Source organism: Aspergillus chevalieri, chromosome 5, assembly GCF_016861735.1.
Source record: "Aspergillus chevalieri M1 DNA, chromosome 5, nearly complete sequence".
Lineage (NCBI taxonomy): Eukaryota > Fungi > Ascomycota > Eurotiomycetes > Eurotiales > Aspergillaceae > Aspergillus > Aspergillus chevalieri.
In genome coordinates this window covers 2,452,842-2,475,910 of record NC_057366.1, presented here as the reverse complement: position 1 = coordinate 2,475,910, position 23,069 = coordinate 2,452,842, and the positions used below count along the sequence as shown (strand labels likewise).

General features: G+C 48.9%; 12 protein-coding genes across 12 annotated transcripts; 8 read left to right on the top strand and 4 right to left on the bottom strand.

Moving 5' to 3' along the window:
- Window positions 1-944: 944 nt before the first annotated feature.
- ACHE_50878A (Zn(II)2Cys6 transcription factor) lies at window positions 945-3,465 on the top strand (the record flags this gene model as incomplete). Its single annotated transcript, XM_043280645.1, has 4 exons — window positions 945-1,209; window positions 1,353-1,520; window positions 1,594-3,390; window positions 3,452-3,465. The coding sequence occupies 4 exons, from the start codon at window positions 945-947 to the stop codon at window positions 3,463-3,465; spliced, it is 2,244 nt and encodes a 747-aa protein (XP_043138203.1).
- A 24-nt stretch (window positions 3,466-3,489) lies between these two features.
- On the bottom strand, window positions 3,490-3,708 carry ACHE_50879S (uncharacterized protein; the record flags this gene model as incomplete). The annotated part of the gene is made up of 1 exon (XM_043280644.1): window positions 3,490-3,708. The coding sequence occupies one exon, from the start codon at window positions 3,706-3,708 to the stop codon at window positions 3,490-3,492; it is 219 nt and encodes a 72-aa protein (XP_043138202.1).
- A 1,548-nt stretch (window positions 3,709-5,256) lies between these two features.
- On the top strand, window positions 5,257-5,765 carry ACHE_50877A (cupin domain-containing protein; the record flags this gene model as incomplete). The annotated part of the gene is made up of 3 exons (XM_043280643.1): window positions 5,257-5,354; window positions 5,449-5,680; window positions 5,736-5,765. 3 exons carry the CDS (start codon window positions 5,257-5,259, stop codon window positions 5,763-5,765), a joined length of 360 nt encoding a protein of 119 aa, XP_043138201.1.
- Window positions 5,766-7,103: 1,338 nt separating this feature from the next.
- On the top strand, window positions 7,104-9,214 carry ACHE_50876A (serine/threonine-protein kinase; the record flags this gene model as incomplete). The annotated part of the gene is made up of 3 exons (XM_043280641.1): window positions 7,104-7,698; window positions 7,763-9,077; window positions 9,127-9,214. 3 exons carry the CDS (start codon window positions 7,104-7,106, stop codon window positions 9,212-9,214), a joined length of 1,998 nt encoding a protein of 665 aa, XP_043138200.1.
- A 287-nt stretch (window positions 9,215-9,501) lies between these two features.
- On the bottom strand, window positions 9,502-10,146 carry ACHE_50875S (uncharacterized protein; the record flags this gene model as incomplete). The annotated part of the gene is made up of 3 exons (XM_043280640.1): window positions 9,502-9,597; window positions 9,652-10,002; window positions 10,135-10,146. The coding sequence occupies 3 exons, from the start codon at window positions 10,144-10,146 to the stop codon at window positions 9,502-9,504; spliced, it is 459 nt and encodes a 152-aa protein (XP_043138199.1).
- Window positions 10,147-12,421: 2,275 nt separating this feature from the next.
- Window positions 12,422-14,590, bottom strand: ACHE_50874S (uncharacterized protein; the record flags this gene model as incomplete). The annotated part of the gene is made up of 2 exons (XM_043280639.1): window positions 12,422-14,354; window positions 14,406-14,590. 2 exons carry the CDS (start codon window positions 14,588-14,590, stop codon window positions 12,422-12,424), a joined length of 2,118 nt encoding a protein of 705 aa, XP_043138198.1.
- Window positions 14,591-15,031: 441 nt separating this feature from the next.
- Window positions 15,032-15,690, top strand: ACHE_50873A (copper transporter family protein; the record flags this gene model as incomplete). Its single annotated transcript, XM_043280638.1, has 2 exons — window positions 15,032-15,516; window positions 15,576-15,690. The coding sequence occupies 2 exons, from the start codon at window positions 15,032-15,034 to the stop codon at window positions 15,688-15,690; spliced, it is 600 nt and encodes a 199-aa protein (XP_043138197.1).
- A 755-nt stretch (window positions 15,691-16,445) lies between these two features.
- ACHE_50872A (putative GPI anchored protein) lies at window positions 16,446-17,187 on the top strand (the record flags this gene model as incomplete). Its single annotated transcript, XM_043280637.1, has 2 exons — window positions 16,446-16,862; window positions 16,918-17,187. The coding sequence occupies 2 exons, from the start codon at window positions 16,446-16,448 to the stop codon at window positions 17,185-17,187; spliced, it is 687 nt and encodes a 228-aa protein (XP_043138196.1).
- Window positions 17,188-17,429: 242 nt separating this feature from the next.
- Window positions 17,430-18,868, top strand: ACHE_50871A (uncharacterized protein; the record flags this gene model as incomplete). Its single annotated transcript, XM_043280636.1, has 2 exons — window positions 17,430-17,466; window positions 17,517-18,868. The coding sequence occupies 2 exons, from the start codon at window positions 17,430-17,432 to the stop codon at window positions 18,866-18,868; spliced, it is 1,389 nt and encodes a 462-aa protein (XP_043138195.1).
- A 333-nt stretch (window positions 18,869-19,201) lies between these two features.
- ACHE_50870A (palmitoyl-(protein) hydrolase) lies at window positions 19,202-20,263 on the top strand (the record flags this gene model as incomplete). Its single annotated transcript, XM_043280635.1, has 6 exons — window positions 19,202-19,284; window positions 19,354-19,365; window positions 19,439-19,529; window positions 19,599-19,652; window positions 19,716-20,104; window positions 20,161-20,263. The coding sequence occupies 6 exons, from the start codon at window positions 19,202-19,204 to the stop codon at window positions 20,261-20,263; spliced, it is 732 nt and encodes a 243-aa protein (XP_043138194.1).
- A 299-nt stretch (window positions 20,264-20,562) lies between these two features.
- Window positions 20,563-21,384, bottom strand: ACHE_50869S (uncharacterized protein; the record flags this gene model as incomplete). The annotated part of the gene is made up of 4 exons (XM_043280634.1): window positions 20,563-21,065; window positions 21,119-21,199; window positions 21,262-21,280; window positions 21,343-21,384. The coding sequence occupies 4 exons, from the start codon at window positions 21,382-21,384 to the stop codon at window positions 20,563-20,565; spliced, it is 645 nt and encodes a 214-aa protein (XP_043138193.1).
- A 543-nt stretch (window positions 21,385-21,927) lies between these two features.
- ACHE_50868A (putative short-chain dehydrogenase/reductase family protein) lies at window positions 21,928-23,018 on the top strand (the record flags this gene model as incomplete). Its single annotated transcript, XM_043280633.1, has 2 exons — window positions 21,928-22,108; window positions 22,168-23,018. 2 exons carry the CDS (start codon window positions 21,928-21,930, stop codon window positions 23,016-23,018), a joined length of 1,032 nt encoding a protein of 343 aa, XP_043138192.1.
- Window positions 23,019-23,069: the final 51 nt, after the last annotated feature.

The window sequence follows — 23,069 nt, the reverse complement described above, 5'->3', positions numbered from 1 at the left end:
TATTCCTCGTCGTGTGTTGCGCTGGTCCTTATCTATGAGACACCAGTGTCTATCATCTTGTTGGACATCTCTACAGGGAAGGCGTCACAATGTCGCGAAGCTCTATGAACCCTCTGCCAGTCAAATGGAACATGAGTAGAGGCCCCATAGAGTCGGACAGATATGTGGCCCAGTGGTCGAGGCACTGAGCTATGCAAGACAATGCAGTTACCAATACCCACCACCTGGCCCGTTGTCATATGTATAGAGCTGTCTGGAACCATCAGAGTTCAAACCAAACAAATCGCTTAATTTTAGCGGTTCGCAGCAATGTCAATGCCATGGAATCTCAATGATGGAAAACTCGTTATGAGAATGGTGTATCTTATCTCATCGTCGTCCACGTGTGCTGAGGTTGTCTCGGAGAGTAAATATAGTAAAATACTTGTATCAAACATGTCAGAAGACCGAATAACTCACCAGCAACCTTCCTTACTGCTTACTTGGGGTTCTGTGGAGAGAGATGCCAATGTAATGTCCCGCTGGAAAGTGTGGAGAGACCATGTGTTTGGTCCCGTGACCACCGAGTTGTATAGCTTCACATCCAGTACATTATTGCTATTAATACACCAGAACGAATAATATTACAGGCAATACAACATTCAAAAGTACGCTATCATCCTGAATTTTTTTTCCGCTGGCTCTCGTTTCCTGTTGTGGAACCTTGCTCTTCTCCCCGCGGCTTATCAACTGTTCCTTCTCTGCTTTCTCCTCACGCGGATGCATGGGTACATGATTGATCGAGGAACTCCTCCATTATCTATCTGTCCTTTCTATCTCGCCTCGCTTATCTCTTTCGTCCCCATGGAGTTCTTATAGAGATCTCGTGCGGTGGTTTCTCTTTTCTATCTATCAATAACTCTTCCTCATCTTTCGTATCCATTCGGTGTTTCCCCTCCATTTCTATGCGATCTCCAACTCTCCAAGCACAGGGCATGGAAAGCATCAAAATTCCGTCCCCTTCGGCTATTCTGGATATTCCCTCTTCTACCCCTCCTTCTGCTCCTCCTGCTGCTACCACCGGTGGTAGTGTTGGCTCTTCTTCATCTCTCCCTGCTCCTTCTATCTCCTCATCGGCTCCTCCAGCCAGATCATCTCTCTTCACAGCAAGAACAAGCACGGCAGGTGGGCATGCGAGTAGCAAGCCGAAGCAGTCGAAGAGTCGTAATGGTACAGTACACCAGACTTTCTCGTTGATAGGTTATGATATAATGGCGCATGGATACGAATACATGAATGGATAAGAGCACAAAGCTGGGATAGCAGCGTACAATGTACAAGACACTGACCTTTTGCTCCTACTTGCCATCCAGGCTGCATTACCTGCAAGGCCAAACGGCTGAAGTGCGACGAGTCCAAACCCACGTGTCTTCAATGTGAACGGCGAAAGGTACAATGCGGAGGATACAAGAAGGATTTCAAGTGGCGACCTTTCGAAGAGACCAATGCGGCGAACAGGACTTCTGCAAAGACAAGGAATGGTAAAGTCATATTTCTATTCCCCTCCTTATCATGTATCGTCCCAACAATTAACCGCGCTATTTGCTTTGATAGTCACTTTGCTGCCTCCGCCCGCGACCACACCGAAAAGATCAACAGGGAATGTTCCACGTCCGGTATCGTTTGCAAGGACTGCACCAAGTGAAGGGTCCCCTCCAAAATCAAGACAAGGGCGTCGATTGCCACAGAAAAACACTCCACCTAGGGTAGAGGAGGATACCCAATCTAACCTGGATGCGTTGAGTGAGAAGACTCCCGAGTCCTCACTTGGAGAGCTTGAAATTCCCGGGTCGGCTCCATGGCTGTCGGATCTGTTCCCCTCGTCTGTAGATTCAGACGGCAACTCGTTTGGGGCGATGTGGACTTCTAGTCCATCCAAATCAGATAGCTTCAGCTTCTCCGCCCTGCTAACAGGCGATGACGATGAGATTGAAGAAATAGTGCGCCAGTCCGATCCAGGATCCGATCAGTGGCTGTTCTTACCAGATTCTGGGCCCTCTCCGTCAAGGACCGAAGCACCCATGACATCCAGCATCCCTGCTGAACCAGACCTAGGAGCCGCAAGTCCCGAAATGCTGGTGTTACGCTTCAATAGAAGCACATGCGGTATATTATCGATCAAGGATGGGTTGCATGAGAACCCCTGGCGTACATTGATTTGGCCGTTGGCCAAAGATACCCCAGCCCTGCGACACGCTATCTTCTCGCTGGCTGCATTTCATTCCAGCAAAGAAAACCCAGCGCTCAGGGTCCATGGCGTGGATCATATGCGCAAAAGTATCGCGTATATGGTGCAGAATATCGAAAGCATGAGAACTGATGCCGCCCTTGCCACCAGTCTAGCACTAGCATTTGCGGATACATGGGACCAGCATACTCGTTCTTGCATCCAGCATCTCCGGGGAGCTAAGGCATTGGTATCGCAGGTCCTGGATCTAGCCGTCCAGGGTAAAGTGCATGGGGCTGATTTAGAGCGCGTTCGGTTTCTGTACAATACCTGGCTGTATATGGACGTGATAGCTCGTTTGACGTCGCGGGATGACTGCGAGGGTTCAGAAATGGACCTATCCATCTTTCAACTCCCAGACGATGTGGTACATGAGATCGATCCTCTGATGGGATGTGCTACCACGCTCTTTCCGCTCATCAATCAGGTGGCGCGGTTAGTCCAACGGGTCCGAAAAAGTAATTCTAACTCCATTTCGCTGGTATCCCAGGCCATTGAGCTGAAAATGCTTGTTGAACAATGGGAGCCTCCGAGATGGTTCGAACCGCCTGAAGACCCCACGTCGGAGGTGCAACATAGCATCCAAACAGCGCATGCCTATCGCTGGGCCACCCTGTTGTATCTGCATCAAGCCGTCCCAGAGATGCCTTCAGAACCGACATCGGAGTTGGCAAAGCGAGTATTGATATTGCTTGCCACTGTGCCACCAAGTTCGCGGACAACTATAATTCAGATGTTCCCGCTTATTGCCGCAGGCTGCGAGGCAGAGCAAGAAGAGGATCGCGACTGGGTTCTGAATCGTTGGATGGCCATTCAATCTCGGTTGATGCTCGGTGGCATCGATCGATGCCTCGAGGTTGTACGAGAGGTCTGGAGCCGTCGAGATGCATACAAGGTTGAGCAGGAGCGAAAGCACAAACGTAGCCGCAGCAATACCGTGTATGATTCTTCGGAGACTTGGCGGAAAGGGTTGGGTCGGGAGGAGCGAGCGATCCCCTCTACCACCTCCCGTCAAGCCCCAAGACGGAGTTCTGCTGTGTCGGGACTGGAGAATATCGAACATGAGAAGACTGTCCGTGGACGATTGCATTGGGTCAACGTGATGGAGAAATGGGGCTGGGAAGGTAGCAAGAAGCTTTTCTTCATTTGAGTGTCAAAAATGCTAACTTTTGATTCTTTACATAGTGTTCCTGGGATAGAGGTCGGACGTGGAAGAGGCCCAGTTAATATCGAGGGCGTAATGCCAGACGCTTTGCAGAAGGATTCCTGGTAGCACTGCTTTTCGATCTTGATGGCTCCCCCGGGTCTTTCTTGATAGCAGGCTGGCATTCTGAGCGCGTTGCGGGTTCGCTATCCGGTAAATTACTCGGGTGGTCCTCCAGATACGACCGGAGAGAAGCCAAGTATGGCTCGAGTTCCCTGGTGATCGAGACAGTGGTCATGGTGCAAAAGGATATGTTTATCTGTTGCTTTCTGGATACTTTTGTGTATGCAAGGGTTGCTTTCTGGTCTGCTTATATTACGATTCGATTGTAATAGTCGATCAGCGTGGCGTTCGATTCGAGTGAATGATTAACAATGGATTGCTGCTTGGACTTGTTTTCAACGATGTCGGATGATGTTCTGGTTGTAAGCTCTCCCTCAGTAAAATTATGGCGCTTTGGTGGGAGAAAGAAACTCGGATTGGCGCATGGGATATAACAAAAGCAAAGTGTGTTGCAATGGCGCAATTCCACGGAAGTCTTTGTCGATTCCGAAAAGAACTGAAAAGTGGTACGATATCTGCTTTCAATACTATGGTGTATTGACTTTGCTACAGATGTCGAATTTCGTCGAGTGGCACAAGTCTTCAAGTCTCTCAAAATCGATTTTTTTGTATAAAATATTATGATTTTTCATCAAACGAAGTGGACTATCCAAGTCATGCAGGGATGTACCGTTATTGTAAATGCCCGATCTGTAGTCGGTCAGTTTAGTCTTGATGGAGAATGGAGCGTTGGGGCGATGCCTTAAGTGGAGATAACTAGAAAGAATAGCGATGAGAGCGAAGTTGAGTTGAGTTGGGCCGATGGCGATGGCGATGGTCTGTGTGTTAAGAGTGAAGAGGAGAAAGAGGAGAAGGAGGGGAAGGCATTTTATATCGGAGTCTGATCGAATCGGAAGAATCGCTGGGGTTGTTCCGGTAGGAATCCAGCAGGATTGAACTGATGGGATGATGTGATCCATTTCACTGGCTGCACGAGTAGAATGGTTAGATTATGCGATAAAGTGGTGAATATTCGACATGGATATTTTGTCTGAATGTGTTGTTTCACAGAAAGCTACTTTATTAGGAATAGAAAATAATACAGTTTGGATCACGTTTAACTGAGTGAAGTATACAAGTTGGGTATACAAGAGCCGGTGTACTTCTGTATGGTGTGGTTTGGGTATTGTATGTAATACCGCGGGTTACTTACATACGAACGTACATACGGAACTGATACATGTATACCAATGTATTACTACCACACCGGGGCTAACTACCCCATTACCAAATTAACCTAGATTCCTGCACTATTTGTCAGAATAATGACTCTTCGTTATTGCTATAATACTGCTAATTTAGTCCATAGCAAGAGGCGTTGTAGTAACACCCTCAACTATGCCTGTACTCCGCATAGTACAGAGCACTGATAAGGACCGACTAACCAGATTTGGAAAAGAAACCCCAGATATCTAGATTTGGGACACTGATTGGATGGCCGATTGGTGTCGGTTTCTCCTCACAGTATCAGTCATGTTCTCCTCACGGCTCGGATGTCTGATAACTGTAGACATGGATTTGGTTACTTTGTCTGGACATTGGATGCGAATGGTTAGATCCCTCGGATCGTTGTGCAAGTGGTGAGGGGCGTATAAATGACTCGTGCTGACTGCTGCTAGTGCTGTTGTGTAGATCGAGAGATTCGCTTTAGGTTATCGCGTTTTGAATTTGTATAGTTGACGCAATGGCTACTCCATTTGTTTACCACGCTCAGGCACAGTCCACTTTTGAGCCGCCTCTTATTGCGAATGAGAATGCTTTTCTTGGCGATTTAGCATCGAGGTCAGTCAGTCACTCTACTTCCAGGCAATGAACCACGCACTTCTCCGTACTGTATATGAGAAAGTACTAACGAGAACTACCATGTCTCGGACAGTGAGCAAAATGCCCCCGAAAAACCAATCTCATGCGGCTTTTTCCGCCTAGAAAAAGGCACCCCACTGGTCTACGAATACACCTACGACGAGATGAAGATCATCCTAGAAGGCGAGGTTACGATCTCCGACGCGACGGGGCAATCAGTGCAGGCTCGGCGGGGCGACGTGTTTTATTTTCCCAAGGGATCGAAGATAACTTTTGTGACCGAGGGAGGAGGGCTGGCATTTTATGTGGGTTTCTTTCTTCTGTTCTGTGTTTGATGTTGCGATGGCTGACATGAGGTAGACCGGACAACGTGCTAAAGGAGGTGCATAATTCTCCGAATTCTGGGGATATTCTACTGTAATACAGGTGATTGAAGTCAATACCGCAATGATATCCGAAATCAGGTGTTCGTATGGATCTGATCCATAGGTTCGCAACCATGGTTCCTGAGCATGAATTTGTATGTGTAGATCTACGTAAACAAATAGTACGTCATAGCAGCACCGCGGGACCATGGGTCACGAGCAGGCCATACCCGAAGGGGTAATTTGATTGTTTTCATCCAAGGAACACGGATCTGAACCAGTATCTGCGGGAACTCGCAGACTTCAATATAAAACGAAGCTGGGACACCCAATGTTCAATAAATGCAACAATGCAAAAGAAAACACGGAGTCTAATATATTAAGCAAGATCTAGCCTCCTCTGTATCGGACTACTCCGTAATCGTGCGGCATCCGGTCCCCCCCTCCGCCACCCGTCTGACCCGTCTACAGTGTCTAAACAAAACTAGTGGTCGATGACTTGCAGTCATGCTCCATTTTTATTGCTGCCCAGCTCGATCGTGGCCCCGTGGGAGTCCCCCGAGGGTCCAATCAACGTGCGCTGGTCCCTGAGTCTGGGTCGATTAGCTTTTTGAGGCTTGTTTGAAGGGGGAAAACAGGAGATTTGAAAACCTGTTTGCTATTGCTATTGTACTTTTAATAGTGGTTATTTCAAAGCATTCTCTATTCAGTGCGATAATTGCAAAGTTGCCCTGGCAACTGGCACAGTCGGGCTGCGGCTCTGTGTTGGGTCAAGCCTCGTTACCAGAGTAGGAAGGCACGACTCAGCTGCGCCCGATTCAGCAGCCACACTTTGTCTCTTTCCTCGCCACGCATTTTTTTCCCGCTGCCTCAGTAACTGAGTAATTCGTCATATCTTCATCCTATCTCATTTTCAAATTTTCATTATCTTTTTCTCTTCCATTTTGTGTCTCCCACAAAGACATTCTTCTGCCCCCCCTTTGCACCTAAATTGCGTGTGTTTGGCTTCAGTCTCATATTGGCTGGAGGTGATTGACCAACCACAGCTGCCGTTTCGCCGCCTCCTCGCTCTCTCTCTCACTCCTCACCCCTCCCTCTCTCATTCCTCCGTACCCCTTCGTCCTGCGACTTTTTTCAGTTGCTTTCTTTTTTTTTTTTTTTTCCCTTTCACCTTCTCTGTCATATTTGAAATTCTTTTTTCTTGTGATTTGTCTCAATTCTACCTATACCCACTAGCGATCCGCATCGAGATCGGTTGCGATTATTGCGCGCCCTTATCAAGGGGCCATCTCGGTTCATCACGTGAAGACATCTCGAAGTTACAAGTGACAGAAAAGAGCACAAAGGAAAAGTTACAACCTTAATGATGCCCGTTGATATCGCTCGCGAAACCGCAGAGCGCCATGGCCTGCGACTGCCAGAGCCTCCTCCATTGCTACACACCCGCCATGAACCCTACGACCGTCCCTCCACACCTTCAGGAAATGGCTTCACTAGTCCGGCGCAGACACCCCAGGGCAGTCCCAGCAAGAATAGGATGCCTCCGGGATCGCTCGATTTACCCAATGTCTTTGAAAAGGCTATGAAGCTTGCGCCGCCGTCCCCCACTAAGTCGTCTCCAACCAAGACTACCTACAATCATTACAATCATCCCATGTTCTCCCCGCCCAAGGCCAAGGGCTCCATGGAGGATTTCAGCGAAAGTGTTATCCATCAACCCTCGAGCAGTCCTACCCGCAAATGCCAAGACAAAGAGAATGCAGCGCCGTCTCGGTTGCCACAGAAGAGTCTTGGTCGCAATCCCGCCGTCGCCGCCCTCTCCCGCCATGAGCCTTATCAGCCGCCACGAGATGATCCCATCGGGAGACGTCAGGTTCAGATGCGTGGATTGACTCCTGAAGAATTGGAGAAGCTGCAGAACCCGCGCGTGAAGCGATTAGTCAACGTGACTCAACTTTGTATGTTTTGTTTATGCACTCCTTCCCGAGAGCATGTGGACTAACAGGTGACCCACCGTACCAGACTTCCTCGACCATTATTTCGACCTCCTTAGTTACGTCCATAACCGTCAGAACCGTCAGTCCCAATTCCGAAACGCATACCCCGACCCCCCCAATACCCCGATTGAAGAATACGAACCCGCACTTCGCAAATATCTTGGTCGCGAACGCGCTCATCTGCGCAAGCGTCGCACACGCCTCCGCCAGCACGACTTCCAAATCCTGACGCAGGTCGGCCAGGGTGGTTATGGGCAGGTCTATTTGGCGCAAAAGAAGGACACGCGGGAGGTGTGCGCGCTCAAAGTGATGAGCAAGAAGTTACTCTTCAAGCTAGACGAAATCCGGCATATCCTTACGGAGCGCGATATTCTGACAGCGGCAAAAAGTGACTGGTTGGTGAGGCTGCTCTATGCTTTCCAAGATGAGGATCAGATCTACCTCGCGATGGAATATGTACCGGGAGGAGATTTTCGAACATTGCTGAACAACGCCGGTGTCCTGCACAATCGTCATGCCCGATTCTACGTGGCCGAAATGTTCTCCTGTATCGATGCACTGCACGCATTAGGTTACATCCATCGTGACCTCAAACCAGAGAACTTCCTCATTGACTCTACGGGCCATATGAAATTGACGGACTTTGGATTGGCAGCCGGTATGCTGAACCCGGGCAAAATTGAATCGATGCGTGTCAAGCTGGAGGAAGTGGGTAACACACCGGTTCCTTTCGGCCGACCGATGGAGCAGAGAACCGCGGCGGAACGACGTCAAGGATACCGCTCATTGCGTGAGCGCCAGGTTAACTACGCCAAGTCGATTGTCGGGTCGCCTGACTACATGGCACCGGAGGTTCTGAAAGGAGACCAGTATGATTTCACAGTGGACTACTGGAGTTTAGGATGCATGCTATTCGAGGCATTGGCCGGATATCCGCCCTTCGCCGGCGCAACAGTGGAGGAGACCTGGCAAAACCTCAAGCGATGGCAAAAAGTGTTACGGAAACCGGTGTACGAGGACCCGAATTACTTCCTTTCGCGACGAACATGGGATTTTATTACCAAGTTGGTGGCGTCCAAGGACTATCGATTCAACAATATTCACGAGATTCATGCACATGACTACTTTAACGAGGTCGACTTTTCACGCCTGCGCGAACAACGCCCGCCGTTTGTGCCCGAGCTGGATTCGGAGACGGATGCTGGATACTTTGACGATTTCTCCAGCGAAGCCGATATGGCCAAGTACAAGGAGGTTCATGACAAGCAACGAGCATTGGAGGAGATGGCAGAGCGGGAGGACAAGATGAGTAAGGGGCTGTTTGTTGGGTTTACATTCCGGTACGTTCTTTTCTTTCATATGTTTGTTCTCGTACTAATTGACCTGCAGTCATCGAAAACCGGCCATTGAAGGCACAGGAAGAAGTTCACCTCGAAAACCGATTCCAACGGATGGGTCATTTGGAACAATGTTCTAGGCATTGCATCTTTTTCTTCTTTTCTTTCGGTCTTTCTTCTGGCACCGAGCGGGATCTCGTTTGACCATGACAAGTTTATTTCATATCTCATGTTTTCATTTCTCTTTTTGAGCGAGTACATTCTAATTCGATGCATGTTTCACCTTGTGCGTTCAGTGTCAAGAGGTCATGGTCAGGAGTTGAGTGCATTGATATTGTGTATGATACATAGACTGGTATGATAGATCCAGTAAATCGAGCTATCCAAAAGGGTATTTATGAAACACGATAGATCGATCATGAGGCGTTTAGTCGACGTCCGACTCGCCAACCTGGCGCAACATACTGAGAATCTCAGACTGGTTGTCACCAATGATGGCACGTCCACCGTTCCAGTCGACAGTCTATCATAATTAGCAACCACATCTCAAACAACACAAGGAAGCGGGAAGACATACAATCGGCCTAACAAACCTCTCCTTATCCTCCTTAAACCTCGCCAACGCATCCTCCGCATCCCTCGCCCCCTTCACAATCTCCCCCGGCACATACGTCTTTTTCTTCCCAACCCCATTATCCGCAACATAATCCAGAATACTCCTCAGCTGGTCATTCGTGGGCGCACTCTCGGTGACTTCCAGCTGGAACTCGGCCTGCTGATTCTTGGCGTGGTTGGAGTAGTCGGAGGCTTGGTCTTCGGTGGCTGTTTCGGAGGCGGTGGTGGAGGCTTGCTTGAGGATTGTGAGGGCGTGGGCGGAGGAGGTTAGGGTGGGGTTGTGGAAGAGGGTGATTGGGGGGAGGGATTTGGGCTGGAGCTGTATTTGTTAGTCTGCAGTTTCTCTTGGGTTGGAGGGGTTGCGGCGGCGGCGTCGATGGTGGTGGTGGTGGTGGTGTAGAGGGGAATTGGGAGTTGGGTAAGTGGAGTGTGAGAAGAAACGTACAAAGCGGAACATTTTGACTGTTTGTGCGGATAAATCGAGTATGAATTGAGTTGGTAGTGTTGTGGTGGTATTGATGGATGGTCGAGGTAAGAGTCAGAGGTGAGGTTGGAGATGAGTTGACCTATTACATCATCGCCTCGGGTAATATCGGTCGTGCAGTAGCTGTGTCAACCAACAAGCAACTTTAGATTAGAAGCTTTCAGACTGGTATTAGATGTCCAATTCAGGCCAAAGCGGCTGCTTTCACCTTTCTTATTCTTTGAAAAGAATAGCGCTGGTTGATAGCTCAGGCATTAGGTATGCAGTCACATGACTGACATTACCTGCCATGAGGCATGAACCGTCACTGCCAGGGTAGCCCTATATCCAATTTTGCCTTGCATATTTTTCGAAGACGTTCTGATTGAGACGGCTTGGCCAGGAAGATCGCTATTTTGGTGCAGTCTTGCTGATACAATAATATCGGACCAGATTCTGAGGTATCCTTGGGTATCTGTCTCGATTCTATTTTACATAATCCTCAGTGTACTTGTAGGTTGTGACTAGCTGAAGCTGCATTGTGATGCAAAGCGATTGACGTGACCTACACATCCAAATGCCCGTTCTCAGAGCGGAGATGTCCCCACAACAGCTGGCGCTCGTACGTCTAGTCGCCAACGTTTACGAACCCCGAACACACGGGGAAAGTCGAAATTTTAGTGTGGGATGTATGTGGCTGGCTGGCTGCCCTAGTTTGCTTCCTATTTCACAACCACTATGCATGAATTATAAAAATGGACTGCAACGGCCAGGATTGATGCACTCTCCAAAACATTATTACTGCAGTATGCATAGTAAAGAAAGGATAGCAATAGCCAGAATGGAACCATAGGTGTATGGTGCGTGATAAGTGGTGTGCATAATCATATTTCAGCTGTTTCTCTCCCTAATGATCTGCGGCTGATTACATCAGACTACTGGAGTAACTACGTACTTCAGCCTCAGCTACTAGCTGTACAATATAAGATTGATCTGCTTCAGCCCATCGTCAATTGTCGGTAATTCTCCCACACAAAAGACAAGCCGCTGGCCTGAATTTCGGCCAAGGCCCCTTTTCGATCAATCAGACTGCGTCTGGGGAAGCAATTCGGTGTGGTGGAAATTAGACATGCGCATAATCTTGTTCTAGGAACCGTCGGTTCGACATACTGGATCGAACATACCCTGACTGAGCTGAGCTGAGCTGGACTGTAGGAAACGTGTTAACTGGTGGATATAGTGCGTTTAGCTGGCACCTTTAAGCTCAGCTATTACTGCAAACATCTCCACCAAGGTGACAGACAGATGGCGAGCGTGCCTTTGGGTTGGTATAAACCCGCTTCATTCCAGTCCGGCTACCAGGACGATGACGATAAGATCGGCCTGTTCAGCATGGATTAGGTTGAGTCGGGAGCATTATGGTTGTCGGAAAGACTTAAATTTTAGGTTTTTCCCTCTCTCAACTTGCTCAATTCATTTGCCAGTCATTCATCTATTGAAAGTTCTCTTCTTTTATAGCCATCCGTGAAGACTCACCATGAAACTCGCTCTGACATCTGCCCTGGCAACGTCCTGCCAGCCAACGGCTCACATCTCTCCTTGCATTCAGTCCTACCCATCCTGCAGCATACAAACATTCTAGATAGTGTCTTTGCTTTGTTTAATGGCCCATAAATACAGCCATCTTGTCCCTGTATTTTTAGTTCTTCATCTAATTCAATCATTCATTTCCGTCCAATTAGATCCTCTTCTATGCCATTCAGCATACTTCTTTCGGATACCCCAGCCTATCGTCTACATTCTTTAAGTGGCGCTGTTGGGGATTATCTGCTCTGCGACATGGAAATGGGACTGCAGGAGGAGGAGAAGGTTGATATCGACATTGTGGGAGGAAACCTTGAATCAGAAAGCTATATATAATGATACTATTGCTGTCAAAAGAGCCAAATCACTAGCATCAACCCGAGGCATACGAAACCCAGGGATGTAATTAGCAGATAATATGGTATCACCTGCAAAACTGAGACTGTTAAGAGCGTACATTGTTCGCGCTTTCTTTATATATAGTAAAGCATTTCAATTGGAGAACCCTTCCTCATCACTATGGTCCTCTTTCCAATGCGAACACTAGTTTGGATGGATAAAGTAGTAATCTTCTCATCCGATTTACATCCGTCATAAACAATGAATGATATTATTCTCATGAACATAATCTGTACAGTAGCCAGAATACACAACGCCGGGTATATGCAGCCATTAGAACTTACAATTACCATCCGAAGCTCTCAACGTGCAAATAAATCCCCTGAGCACCAGTCCCCTTATGCACAGCCCGTTCATCACTAAGAGACACTACGCTCCGGCGGACTTCATCTGATAGTCCCCGTGGTCCGCAGACCACCACCGCACTCTCGCCTTCGGCTTTCTCCAGGATTTTTCGGATGATGGTCCGTGGTTGTGGGCGGCCAGAGAAAATGGGAAGGGCGCTTTTTATTGGTGACATGTTGGACGTGGCTTTCTCGCCAATCTTGTTTTCAATGACAGGGCTAGTAGGGACAGCTGCATGTCCAGAACAGGTGCAATGGTGCTGTTCGGTGATTTCATCCTCATCTTCGACGCGGTCTGTACAGCAGCACCCACCCTTTGGAAGGCACCCTGTCGCTGGTTGGTTGGAGGATGAGCTAGAGGAGATCGGTTGAACTGTGACATTGTCTTCTTTTTGGGTTATTGGCCCCTTTTCATCATGCATTTCAGCTGAAGAGGGGGTGATGGTTTGTGCTTGTGAACATATTGTCCGGTCTATTGTGGTGCTAGTTGGCTCCAGTGCCTCATCACAAGTGACGTAGATGCTCATCTCTATTTCTCGTATAAGGCCTGGTTGGTTGCTTCGGCACTCATCGACGGCTGCAAGCACTGTCTGCAGCTGCGAGTCAAACCAGCTCAAGTGAGCGCGTGATTTGATCACCCACACGAATCGGATCCGTTTGGTTGCGGCCTGTCGTGTTTTGGAATCTTGGTGCTGCGACTCTCCTTTCCATGCCGCCACAATATCCCTGAGACAGGGAATTATGAATGTCGCACCCGTGCCTCCTGCTAATAAAACGACGGAGTCGAATTGGCGGAGTGACCTGTACATTCCGTATGGACCGTCGATAAATACAGTGCGCTCCCCCTTTTGTGGCGATGTTCCTCCCGAGCCGAGAATTTGATGGTTCTTGGATGCGTAGCGGAAAAATAGTCTCGTGCCACCCTTTGCTGCGCGGACCAAGAATTCCATATTGTTATCCTCCGGAAGGGAGACGATGGTGAACGGATGGCATTGCAGTGGCACAATGGAGTGGCAGGTGAGGAACACATGCTGACCCGGCCTCCAACTGATGCCAGGGTTCTCAATCGTTATGCGAGTCACGTTCCCTGGCAACGGTGTGAAGGAGGCGCGATTTGCCCAGAGTGGATGTTTGGGGTTGGCCGAACGGTGAAAGATCGACAGATTGGCGTAGGTAGCCCATGCATATCGTGCAACACGATCGAAGATCAGCAGTCCAATCGGGATCCACACCCAGGCTTTAACCTCATTCGGAGCATGAAGCCATACGGCGACTATGAAGCCCACAAACGTGACAAGATGCTGTAACACGAAGAACTCATAGCTTATATTTCGCACGGGAGCGACGGAGGAAATGACGATGAAACTTAAAATTATCCATGCCGCAAATCCACGCTTCGCCAGGGCATCGTTTTTCAGTTGGTACGTGATATAGTCGTATTGACCCCAGTCACGAAACCAGAAGCCCATATGGATGGTGGCCGTCAGCCACAAAGTCCGAGAGATCCATCGATGAAACCAATTGAGTCGTTCGTAGCCCATGCCAGCCAGATATCCGATGATATTCTGTCTCCCAGCCAGCAGAAAGATTAATGGCAACTGCGCAATGGTGATGAATCCCGTGCGGTAGCCCACGTCCTCCCATTTCCACTGGTTTGTTGTGTCCAGTTTGTAGAAGCAAAGCACCATAAGCGTGACTATGTTGGCAAGGATGATGGCAACCGGTCCCAGAGGAGCAAAATAAAAGGTACGGCCTTTGAAAGATAACGGAGGTATAGTCGCATAACTTGCTTCGCGTACCAGTGTTGTGGCAGTAGCGCAGAATACGAAGAATATCGATTTGGGTTTAGCAGGAGTGTTGGTCGAATCTCGCAGTCTGGATCGTTAGCCAGTGTGTCTATCCTCTTTCAGAATGATCAACTCCTACCTCTGACGAGCCAGATACCAATTGAAGAAGTTGACGAGGGCAGCAGCTCCAATAGCACTTCCTACCACTGCCCAGTACATCCTCTGAAGATAGAAAGGATCTGGCACGCCGGCGCCCATGGACATATGGCCCATGCCGGACATGCCGCCCATGCCTCCCATTGACATGGACATGGACATGGACATGCTGTGTATATATATTTCTGTCGATACAGAGAACTAAGACATAGTGAGAAGAAGGACGACGAAAGAAAAGAAGTCCGAATGAAGTGACGCAGTGACTATTAATTACGAATACAGTACACAGTACTGTATTGTTCTCAGAATCCGCGCAGGGTCTAGTGGGTCTTGGCGGGTCTCCATGGGGCGGACCTTTAGCGGGTCCCGGAAGAATTCTGATTGGCGCACAAGCAGAAAATCTGCTCATCCGCCCCGCCCAGACTCCAGAAATGTGCTCTAGCGTCCTTGTCAGTATTTCCGGGTTCATAACGGCCCTAAAACCGCCGTCGTCATGGCCTTTTTTTTTTTGGGGGGTTTCCTCATCTCGTTTCCCCTCTTTCTCAGTCTACTTGAACTCCTTCTCACACTTCCTACAGTTGCTGCCATTATAATTCTACTCTACTGAATATGGACATGGATATGGGAAGCAGCGACATGTCTGGCATGTCTGATATGTCCGGAATGGACCACTCCTCATCCTCATCTTCGTCAATGTCCATGGCCATGGTCTTTGTTAACAACCACGACACTCCTCTCTTCTCCAATGCCTGGACACCCTCATCCAGCGGCACCTATGCCGGAACCTGTATCTTCCTTATCGCCCTCGCCATCATCGGACGATGCCTCGTCGCCTTCAAAGCCATCATGGAACAACGATGGACAGCTGCTCACCTCAACCGCCGTTATGTCACCGTCGCGGGCAAGACTTCCGAAGCCGGACGTATCGATTCTGACCCCGATGCAAAAACTGCTTCTTTGGTAACTCCTCAGGGCGTGGAAGAGACGGTCAAGGTGGTGCGTCGGGTGACGAACGAGCCGCTACCATGGAGGTTCAGCGTGGACCTTCCTCGAGCATTGATTTACCTCTGTATTACTGGAGTGTCTTATTTACTGTAAGTGGTTGGTTCTAAGAATGTACATGCAAGGGATGTCTGCTGACACATACTTCTAGGATGTTGGCTGTCATGACGATGAACGTGGGATATTTTTGCTCCGTGCTGGGAGGTGCTTTTCTAGGAGAACTGGCTGTCGGACGATACATTCAATGGAACGAGCACGATCATTGATCCGATTTCTTTTGCATATAAATCTACGGGTCTTGTTGGAGTTCGGGATAAGGCGTTCTGGGTTGAAGCAAAAGAGACATGGCATACAATTGGATTCAGCTGTTTCGGTTACTGTTTTTATCTTGCATATAGAGCATATCTGCGACATAATGTATATTTTTTTTTTGATACATACATCGCAATTCCGCCGCTTCAGCGTGACTCTACGGAGTACACTTTGTTTTGTAAAGACGAAACAAAAGTGTCTGAACTGAGTCGATATTAATCAGCGTCAAAGAACCTAGGTCAACACGTGCCCTGAATATCGGCCTATCTCCCGCCAGATCAGGCAATCGGCCCTGTCGGAGAGTCGGTTCGCCCATCCCAAAACGGACATGTCCTCGCGCTATCCGGATGCTACCGAATCTCCGCAATTGATGGAATGAGTGGATGTGCGCATGATTGAGCAGGTTTTCGAACTTCTTTTGATTAACTCTAACTGTTTTTAGCGGTTTCTCTTATTCAGGATGGGTCTTAGTACTATCTGTTGTAGATGCAGGGTCCATGTACCATAGTAGGGTTGCGGGAATCATGTCATGCAATTATCTTCTATGGTCTTCGTTTCGGGCTCATTACCCGGTTGGAGCTAGCTAGATGCGATAATGTAATAAAGACCATTCCCGTTTTTCTCCTTTCTCTGCTGCTTTTTTGTATCCTACATATTTCCTCACTCATTATCCGGAGCTTCCACGGAATCCTTGTTTACTACTGTAACCATGAAGCTCTCCATTCTCTCCCTCGCAGCCCTCACGCCCCTTGTGGCCGCTCACTTCAAGCTGGACTACCCAACTGCCCGCGGTGAAAATGAAGACACAATGACCACCTTCCCCTGCGGTGGTCTGGCTCGGTCGTCTGAGCGCACCAAGGTCTCTATTTCTGATGGTTCCTTCCCTGTGGCCGTGACAATGGGTCACACGCAGACTGCTTTCGAAGTACTGTTGTCTCTGGGCAATGACCCCAGTACCAACTTCAATGTTTCGCTGGTGCCGACTTTTGGAGCACGGGGATTGGGATCGCTTTGTATTCCGCACGTTGCCTTTGACGAGGACATATTGGGGGTCAATATCACAGACGGCATGAATGCCACTGTGCAGGTTCAGAGTAATGGCGATCCTACTGGAGGTCTTTACGCGGTATGTCTCAACTGTCCTTTCAACAATCTCGAGGCTAGCATGCTAATGATATTAGTGCGCGGATATTCAATTCTCCTCTAGCACCGAATATTCAAACCCCTCGTCCTGCAAGAACAACACCAACGTCGCTGCCGCGCCATTCACCGGCGAAGCTGCGCAGCGCAATGCCAACGAGTCTACTGCCAATGGCGGCGCACAGAGCGGTGGATCTTCGACCTCGGACTCGGATTCGGCTTCCACATCGACTGGCGGTGCTGTCGCTTTGCAAACCGCTGCTTGGCGTATGCTTGGTGCGGCGGTTGTTGGTGGTATGGCGGTGCTGTGATTGGGATCGTCCTTCCTGGGGTATTTTCTATAGACGGTGGGCAAGACAAAAGTTTATGCTGTATGAGTGATGATGATTGTATTAAGCTGCCTGTACCATGTACATATACTAGGGTATACTGTAGAATCCTTTTTGTATTTAAATCCTGATGAGTCACGTGTTCTAGGTATATATTCGCTTCCTCCCGCTGCTGTGCACCTGGCTTCCCCCACATCCGTACTTTGTACATTCGGCAATTAGATATGGAAATAAACCAGCTCGAAAAACTGCGACCTGTTGGTAAGTAGCAACTGGATCATGATTTCGATTGTCCCGACTGACAGTATCAGGTCGATTGGAGCAATACTCCACCGCGCGTAACCCCCTCGGGTTCTACTACAATGTCGCAGTTGCTGCAACATATACACTCCCTGAGTCATCTCTTTCGATCAAAGATTACGTCTACAGAGCATGCGAGGCGGCAATCTTTCAGCATCCAATTCTGTGCGCCATTCCTGTCGGCGAAGATACCAAGGAGCCTCATTGGGCGCGTCTTCCTGAGATCGACCTGGGGCGTTCTGTATCGTCCCAAAAACGCAGCCACCCTTTCCCAGGTGAGGATGAGAAAGATGATGAATTAGAGAAGCTGCTGAATATTCAGCATAACATCGCATTTTCTCCGCCACTTCCGTATTGGAGGGTTTGTCTTCTGCTTGATGCGGGGAATAAGCGCCGTTTTACGGCGGCTTTTGTATTCCATCATGCTGTCGGTGATGGTACCTCTGGAAAGGCTTTCCACAAGTCTTTCCTAGAGGGTCTACATGCGGTTACTGAATCGTCAGCGGAAACACGGCAAGTCATTTCCTCGCCTACAATGCCACTTCTCCCGAGCATTGAAGAGATCCATCCTATGACCCTCACCATCCCATACCTTGCTACTACCTTGTTCAAAGAGAAGGTCTGGTCCTGGAGGGATCCTGGGCTGTGGACTGGGTCAGAGATCCGTGTCCCACTTGAGACGCAAATGCGCCATATTGTCATTCCCAAGTCTCTCGCAACATCTTTCAGGCATGCTTGTCGCCGGAATAATACCACTATCACCGCGGCTTTGCAGACAATTGTTTCCCGCGCTGTCTTTACACATATACCCGATAATTTTACGCAGCTCAAGTGCAATGGCCCCCTCTCCTCCCGGAAATTCCTCCCTGATATCGTCACCGACGATTCGATAGGTGTCTGGATACAGGACTACAATGAATTTTACTCACGCGACGACGTCATGTTGGATTCTTTTCCTTGGAGCGAAGCCCAGCGATCTCGAAGGACGATAGAAAGCACCCTAAGCCTTCAGGGAACGAACGCTTCACCAAACCTCCTCAGATACGTCAACGATTTCCACCAAGAACTCTTCCTATCCAAGGTAGGAAAGCAACGAGGATCCAGTTTCGAACTGTCCAATATTGGCGTCTTTGCACCCGGTCTCAATTTGAATGATGATCCTTCAAAGCCGCATATTGGCCGCATGATCTTCTCTCAGTGTGCTAGTGTTACGGGATGCGCTGTTGAAATCTCAGTCATTTCGGGTGGTGACGGGTGCTTGGTTTTGGCACTCTCATGGCAGACGGGTGTTGTCGAGGAGGGATTGGCTTCCTCCGTCATTGAGACGGTTGAGAAGGAGGTGCATGAACTTGCACAGGAATGAGCGGCCTGTATATATCCATAACCACGACGCACTCGTGGCCAATATCTCGACAAGCACCATGATTCTTTATACCCTCGTCAAACACCAGATAAACTAGAAATCTAATGTCTCAAAAGGAATACAAAATAATTCCTACTTCACTGGCACTGTCCTGAAATAGAAGGCGGCGAAACTGCAGATAGCAACCTCGGCGGCAGAATCGAGGGGAAATCTAGGTACCTTCTTCTACTTTAGTTGCCATTCTTCCAGACAGATTATCTCATCCTTTTTCTTACTTTCTTTGCCCTTTATTATCACACTTTAAACGTCAATTTGGTATCATAAGAAGCCAAGATGCCGCCTCGCGCCCCTTATGTCGTTCCCGCGCTCAAGAAGCACACCGCGACGGTGATAATGGCCCACGGTTTGGGTGATAGGTTGGTTTGATGCTTTTCATCTTAAGTACAGAGGGATTTTGCTGACTGTTATTTTTTCTTCTCGAATAGTGGCGCTGGATGGTACGTTTACCAAACTTATATCGACAAACGCGGAACAACCGAGGAGCGATGCTTATGCTTTCAAACTATACAGGATGTCCCTCGCTCAGAACTGGCGCCGTCGTTGCATGTTCGATGAAGTCGCTTTCATTTTCCCTAATGCGCCCATGATTCCCATCACAGTGGTATGTTTGTGGACTCGGTGTGTTGACTGAGTGGGGAGCACGCTATGTTAACGGATAATTGGGGTTTAGAACTTTGGTATGACCATGCCTGGTTGGTATGATCTTACCAAGCTTGGTCGCGATGTGAGCAGTTTCTTTGCTATCTCGTTGTATGGTGGGTACCGATACTGATTCTATGGTCCGCAGCTCGACTTCGAAGAATCTATTCGCACCCAAGACGAACCCGGCATCCTCCGTTCCCGCGAATACTTCAACACCCTGATCCAGGAGCAGATCGACAACGGCATCAAACCCTCTCGGATTGTCCTCGGTGGTTTTTCCCAGGGAGGTGCCATGTCCGTTTTCTCGGGTATCACAAACAAGGAGAAGCTGGGTGGTGTCTTCGGTCTTTCTTGCTACTTGCTTCTGAGTGATCGGATCAAGAACTTCATGCCTGAGGACTGGCCGAATAAGAAGACTCCTTTCTTCCTTGCACATGGTCTTGATGATAATGTTGTGCCGCATTCGTTTGGTGAGATGTCTGCTAAGGCGATGAAGGAGTTGGGATTGGAGGATGTTAACTTCCGTTCTTACCCGTGAGTTTTCCTGGATCATTGTTTGTAGATGAGATTGGTGGTTAATTTGATTATAGTGACCTTCCTCACTCTGCTGACCCGGCGGAGATTGAAGACCTTGAGCAATTCCTTGGAAAAGTTCTCCCTGCTGAAGGTGCTGGTGAGTCCGCGGGCCTGTGACTCGGTTCTGGCGATGTACAGACGGGAAATATGGTTGGATCACCGATTATAGCGTACAGTTTTACTCTGGGTACAGTTATTTTGCTATTAGCAGTTTTCATGGCTAAGTTTAGCTCTGATAAGCCGGAGGATTCAAAGAAACGGGAGGATTAAAGATAGCTTGCTTTCTGGATATGCCATTGTACAAACTCGGATAGGTTACGAATTGAACATGAACGCTTCATTCCACTGCATATCTGTCTTAAATCTATCTAACCAATATCCGTATATACCCATCAAGTTACTCTATATAAGAACGTCTATAGACCCTCCACTTGCTTGACCGTCTCCTCTACAATCCCCGCCATCCTCTCCGTATTCACTAAATCAAACGGAATCATATGCCTCGACCCATGATCATAAAATACCGCCTTCTCAGGCTCACACAACCCATACAGCTTCTTCCCCTCCGCATACAACGGATCCTGCTTCCCGACAATATGCACCGTGGGAATCCCCACCGCAGAAGTCCCCGGCGTCGGCTGCAAAGCCTCCAAACCATTATCCACATCCCACACCGTCGCGCCGCAGATAAACACGGCCATTTTGAACAGCGGGGATTCATCGGGATGGGTTTTGGCATGGTGGATTAGCAGGGAGCAGGCGAGGGCTGCGCCTTGCGAGAAACCCATTACGGCGTCGAAGGGGCCTTCCTTTTCGATTATGGAGAGGGTGTATTGAAGGGCTGTGGAGAGGGTGGGGCCTGGGGGTGTATTGACTGTGTAGTGCTTGTAGAAGGGGCCGTCCATGATGCTTGCGATTTCTGTGAATGTTAAATACGTCTAGGGCTGGACAGTGGGAGATGGGGTGATGTACCAGGCTCGGGGTCGGATAGTACTCCCCCATTGATGAATCTGAAGGTGTGGCCTTTTTCTTCTAAGGAGTGACGTATACCGCCTGGTTCAGATGTTAGGATCTAAATGTTTCGATAACTGGGGTCTCTGTGGTTGTGGGTATACCGGATTGGAGGTCGAATATCTATCAATCAATTCATTAGTACTAGTGCGTATAATTCGAATGATCCCTATTCTAGATTATACCTCATCATTGGTTCCAGCGCCATGAAGACAAAGGAACTTCATTTTGCTTCAATGCTTGGGCAAGTGGATATCGGTAGCTTGTGTTCGTCGTATCCAGCGTATAAATGAATTTGTTCCTCTTGCCACACACTCAAGTAACAAGTGTCTCGCTTATCACTGTGTCACTCCAGCACGAGAACTAGTCAAGATGACTATCAGTACATATCCTCAGGATGCAGCTGTGCAATCAAAACTCCACTAACTCTTTTGGGAAGTCAGGCTGAAAACCTCTTGGCGCCGATCATATGTTTCTCACTTATGCCTCTCTGTGTTCTTTGTGCGAACTCTTGACTCTGGCACAATACGACTGAACGCTCATATCCTTGACCAGAGGTGGCCGACTGCACGACATCGGGTTCAAATATCATTTGCTCGTTCTGCAGTGTGGAGATCCTCCTGACAGATCACTTTAGCTTTCTTCACGTCGGCGATATGCCTCGGTCATTTATGCTTCTGCTTCTTATATCTGCAGCGCTATCCTGAGAATGTGCCGTTGAACTGCATCTCTCCTATCTTGACGCTCTTTTCTTAGGTATATTTACTGAAATGCCCGGCGCAATGAGTCCTATCTTCGGTTTCGCGTCCTATGGTCTTCGCCATCCTAGGGATCTTTTCTCTAGCGTTGGTCCCACGCTCAATGAGCTTACGTTCGGCGCTTTGGGCTCGTCATTCGACCCGCAGAGAGATATTGGTGATCTTACCGGGAAGGTTATTTTTGTCACTGGGGGTAAGTCCTCCTTGGAGTTTTGCCTACTCATCTAGACTAACACAGTTCTCTCCGGGTAGGTAACATCGGCCTTGGAAAAGAGGCCATTATCCAACTCGCCAAGCACAATCCCTCCCGTATATACCTAGGGGCTCGCAACGCGACAAAAGCGCAAGATGCCATCGCCTCGATCCAAGAAACCGTCTCCTCTCACGTGGACATCAGATACATCCCTCTCGACCTGGCCTCGTTTAAATCCATCCGCGCGGCCGCAGGAAAGTTCAACTCGGACAGTGAGCGATTGGATATCTTGATGCTAAACGCAGGGACAATGGGAAACCCCCCGGATACCACGGAGGAAGGATTCGAGGTGCAATTTGGAACGAATCATATTGGCCATTTCCTGCTCACGAAGCTGCTTCTGCCCACGCTGCAGAAGACCGCCGCGAATGCGACTCCCGCGCCGGATGTTAGAGTCGTGACGTTGAGCTCTGTGGGCCACAGTGCTGCCCCATCGTTCGATGTTATGACATCCACCCCTGCTCTGCTGGACGCAAGCACATGGACTCGCTATGGCGCGTCCAAGGCTGCGAATATCCTCTTTGCGGCGGAACTTGCGCGCCGGTATCCGGAAATCCTGTCTGTCGCGGTCCACCCGGGCGCTGTGTCCAGCAACTTGTACCAGCATGCTAAGGCATCAGCGTTCACTAGAGCTGCTCTTGCAGCTATGTCGCTTGGTTTCCGGAGTGTACGGACTGGGGCGATGAACCAGCTGTTTGCTGCTGGTGCCAAGAAGGAGGACTTGGTTAATGGGGGTTACTATATTCCAATTGGGGTGCATGCTAAGACGCAGTATGCGTCTGATGCTGAACTGGGTAAGAAGCTTTGGGAGTGGACTGAGAAGCAGATTGAGGAGAAATCCCAATCGTGATCTCGTTCTTGGTACTTATCTACGTCTACGTTTGGATATATGCGCCGATTT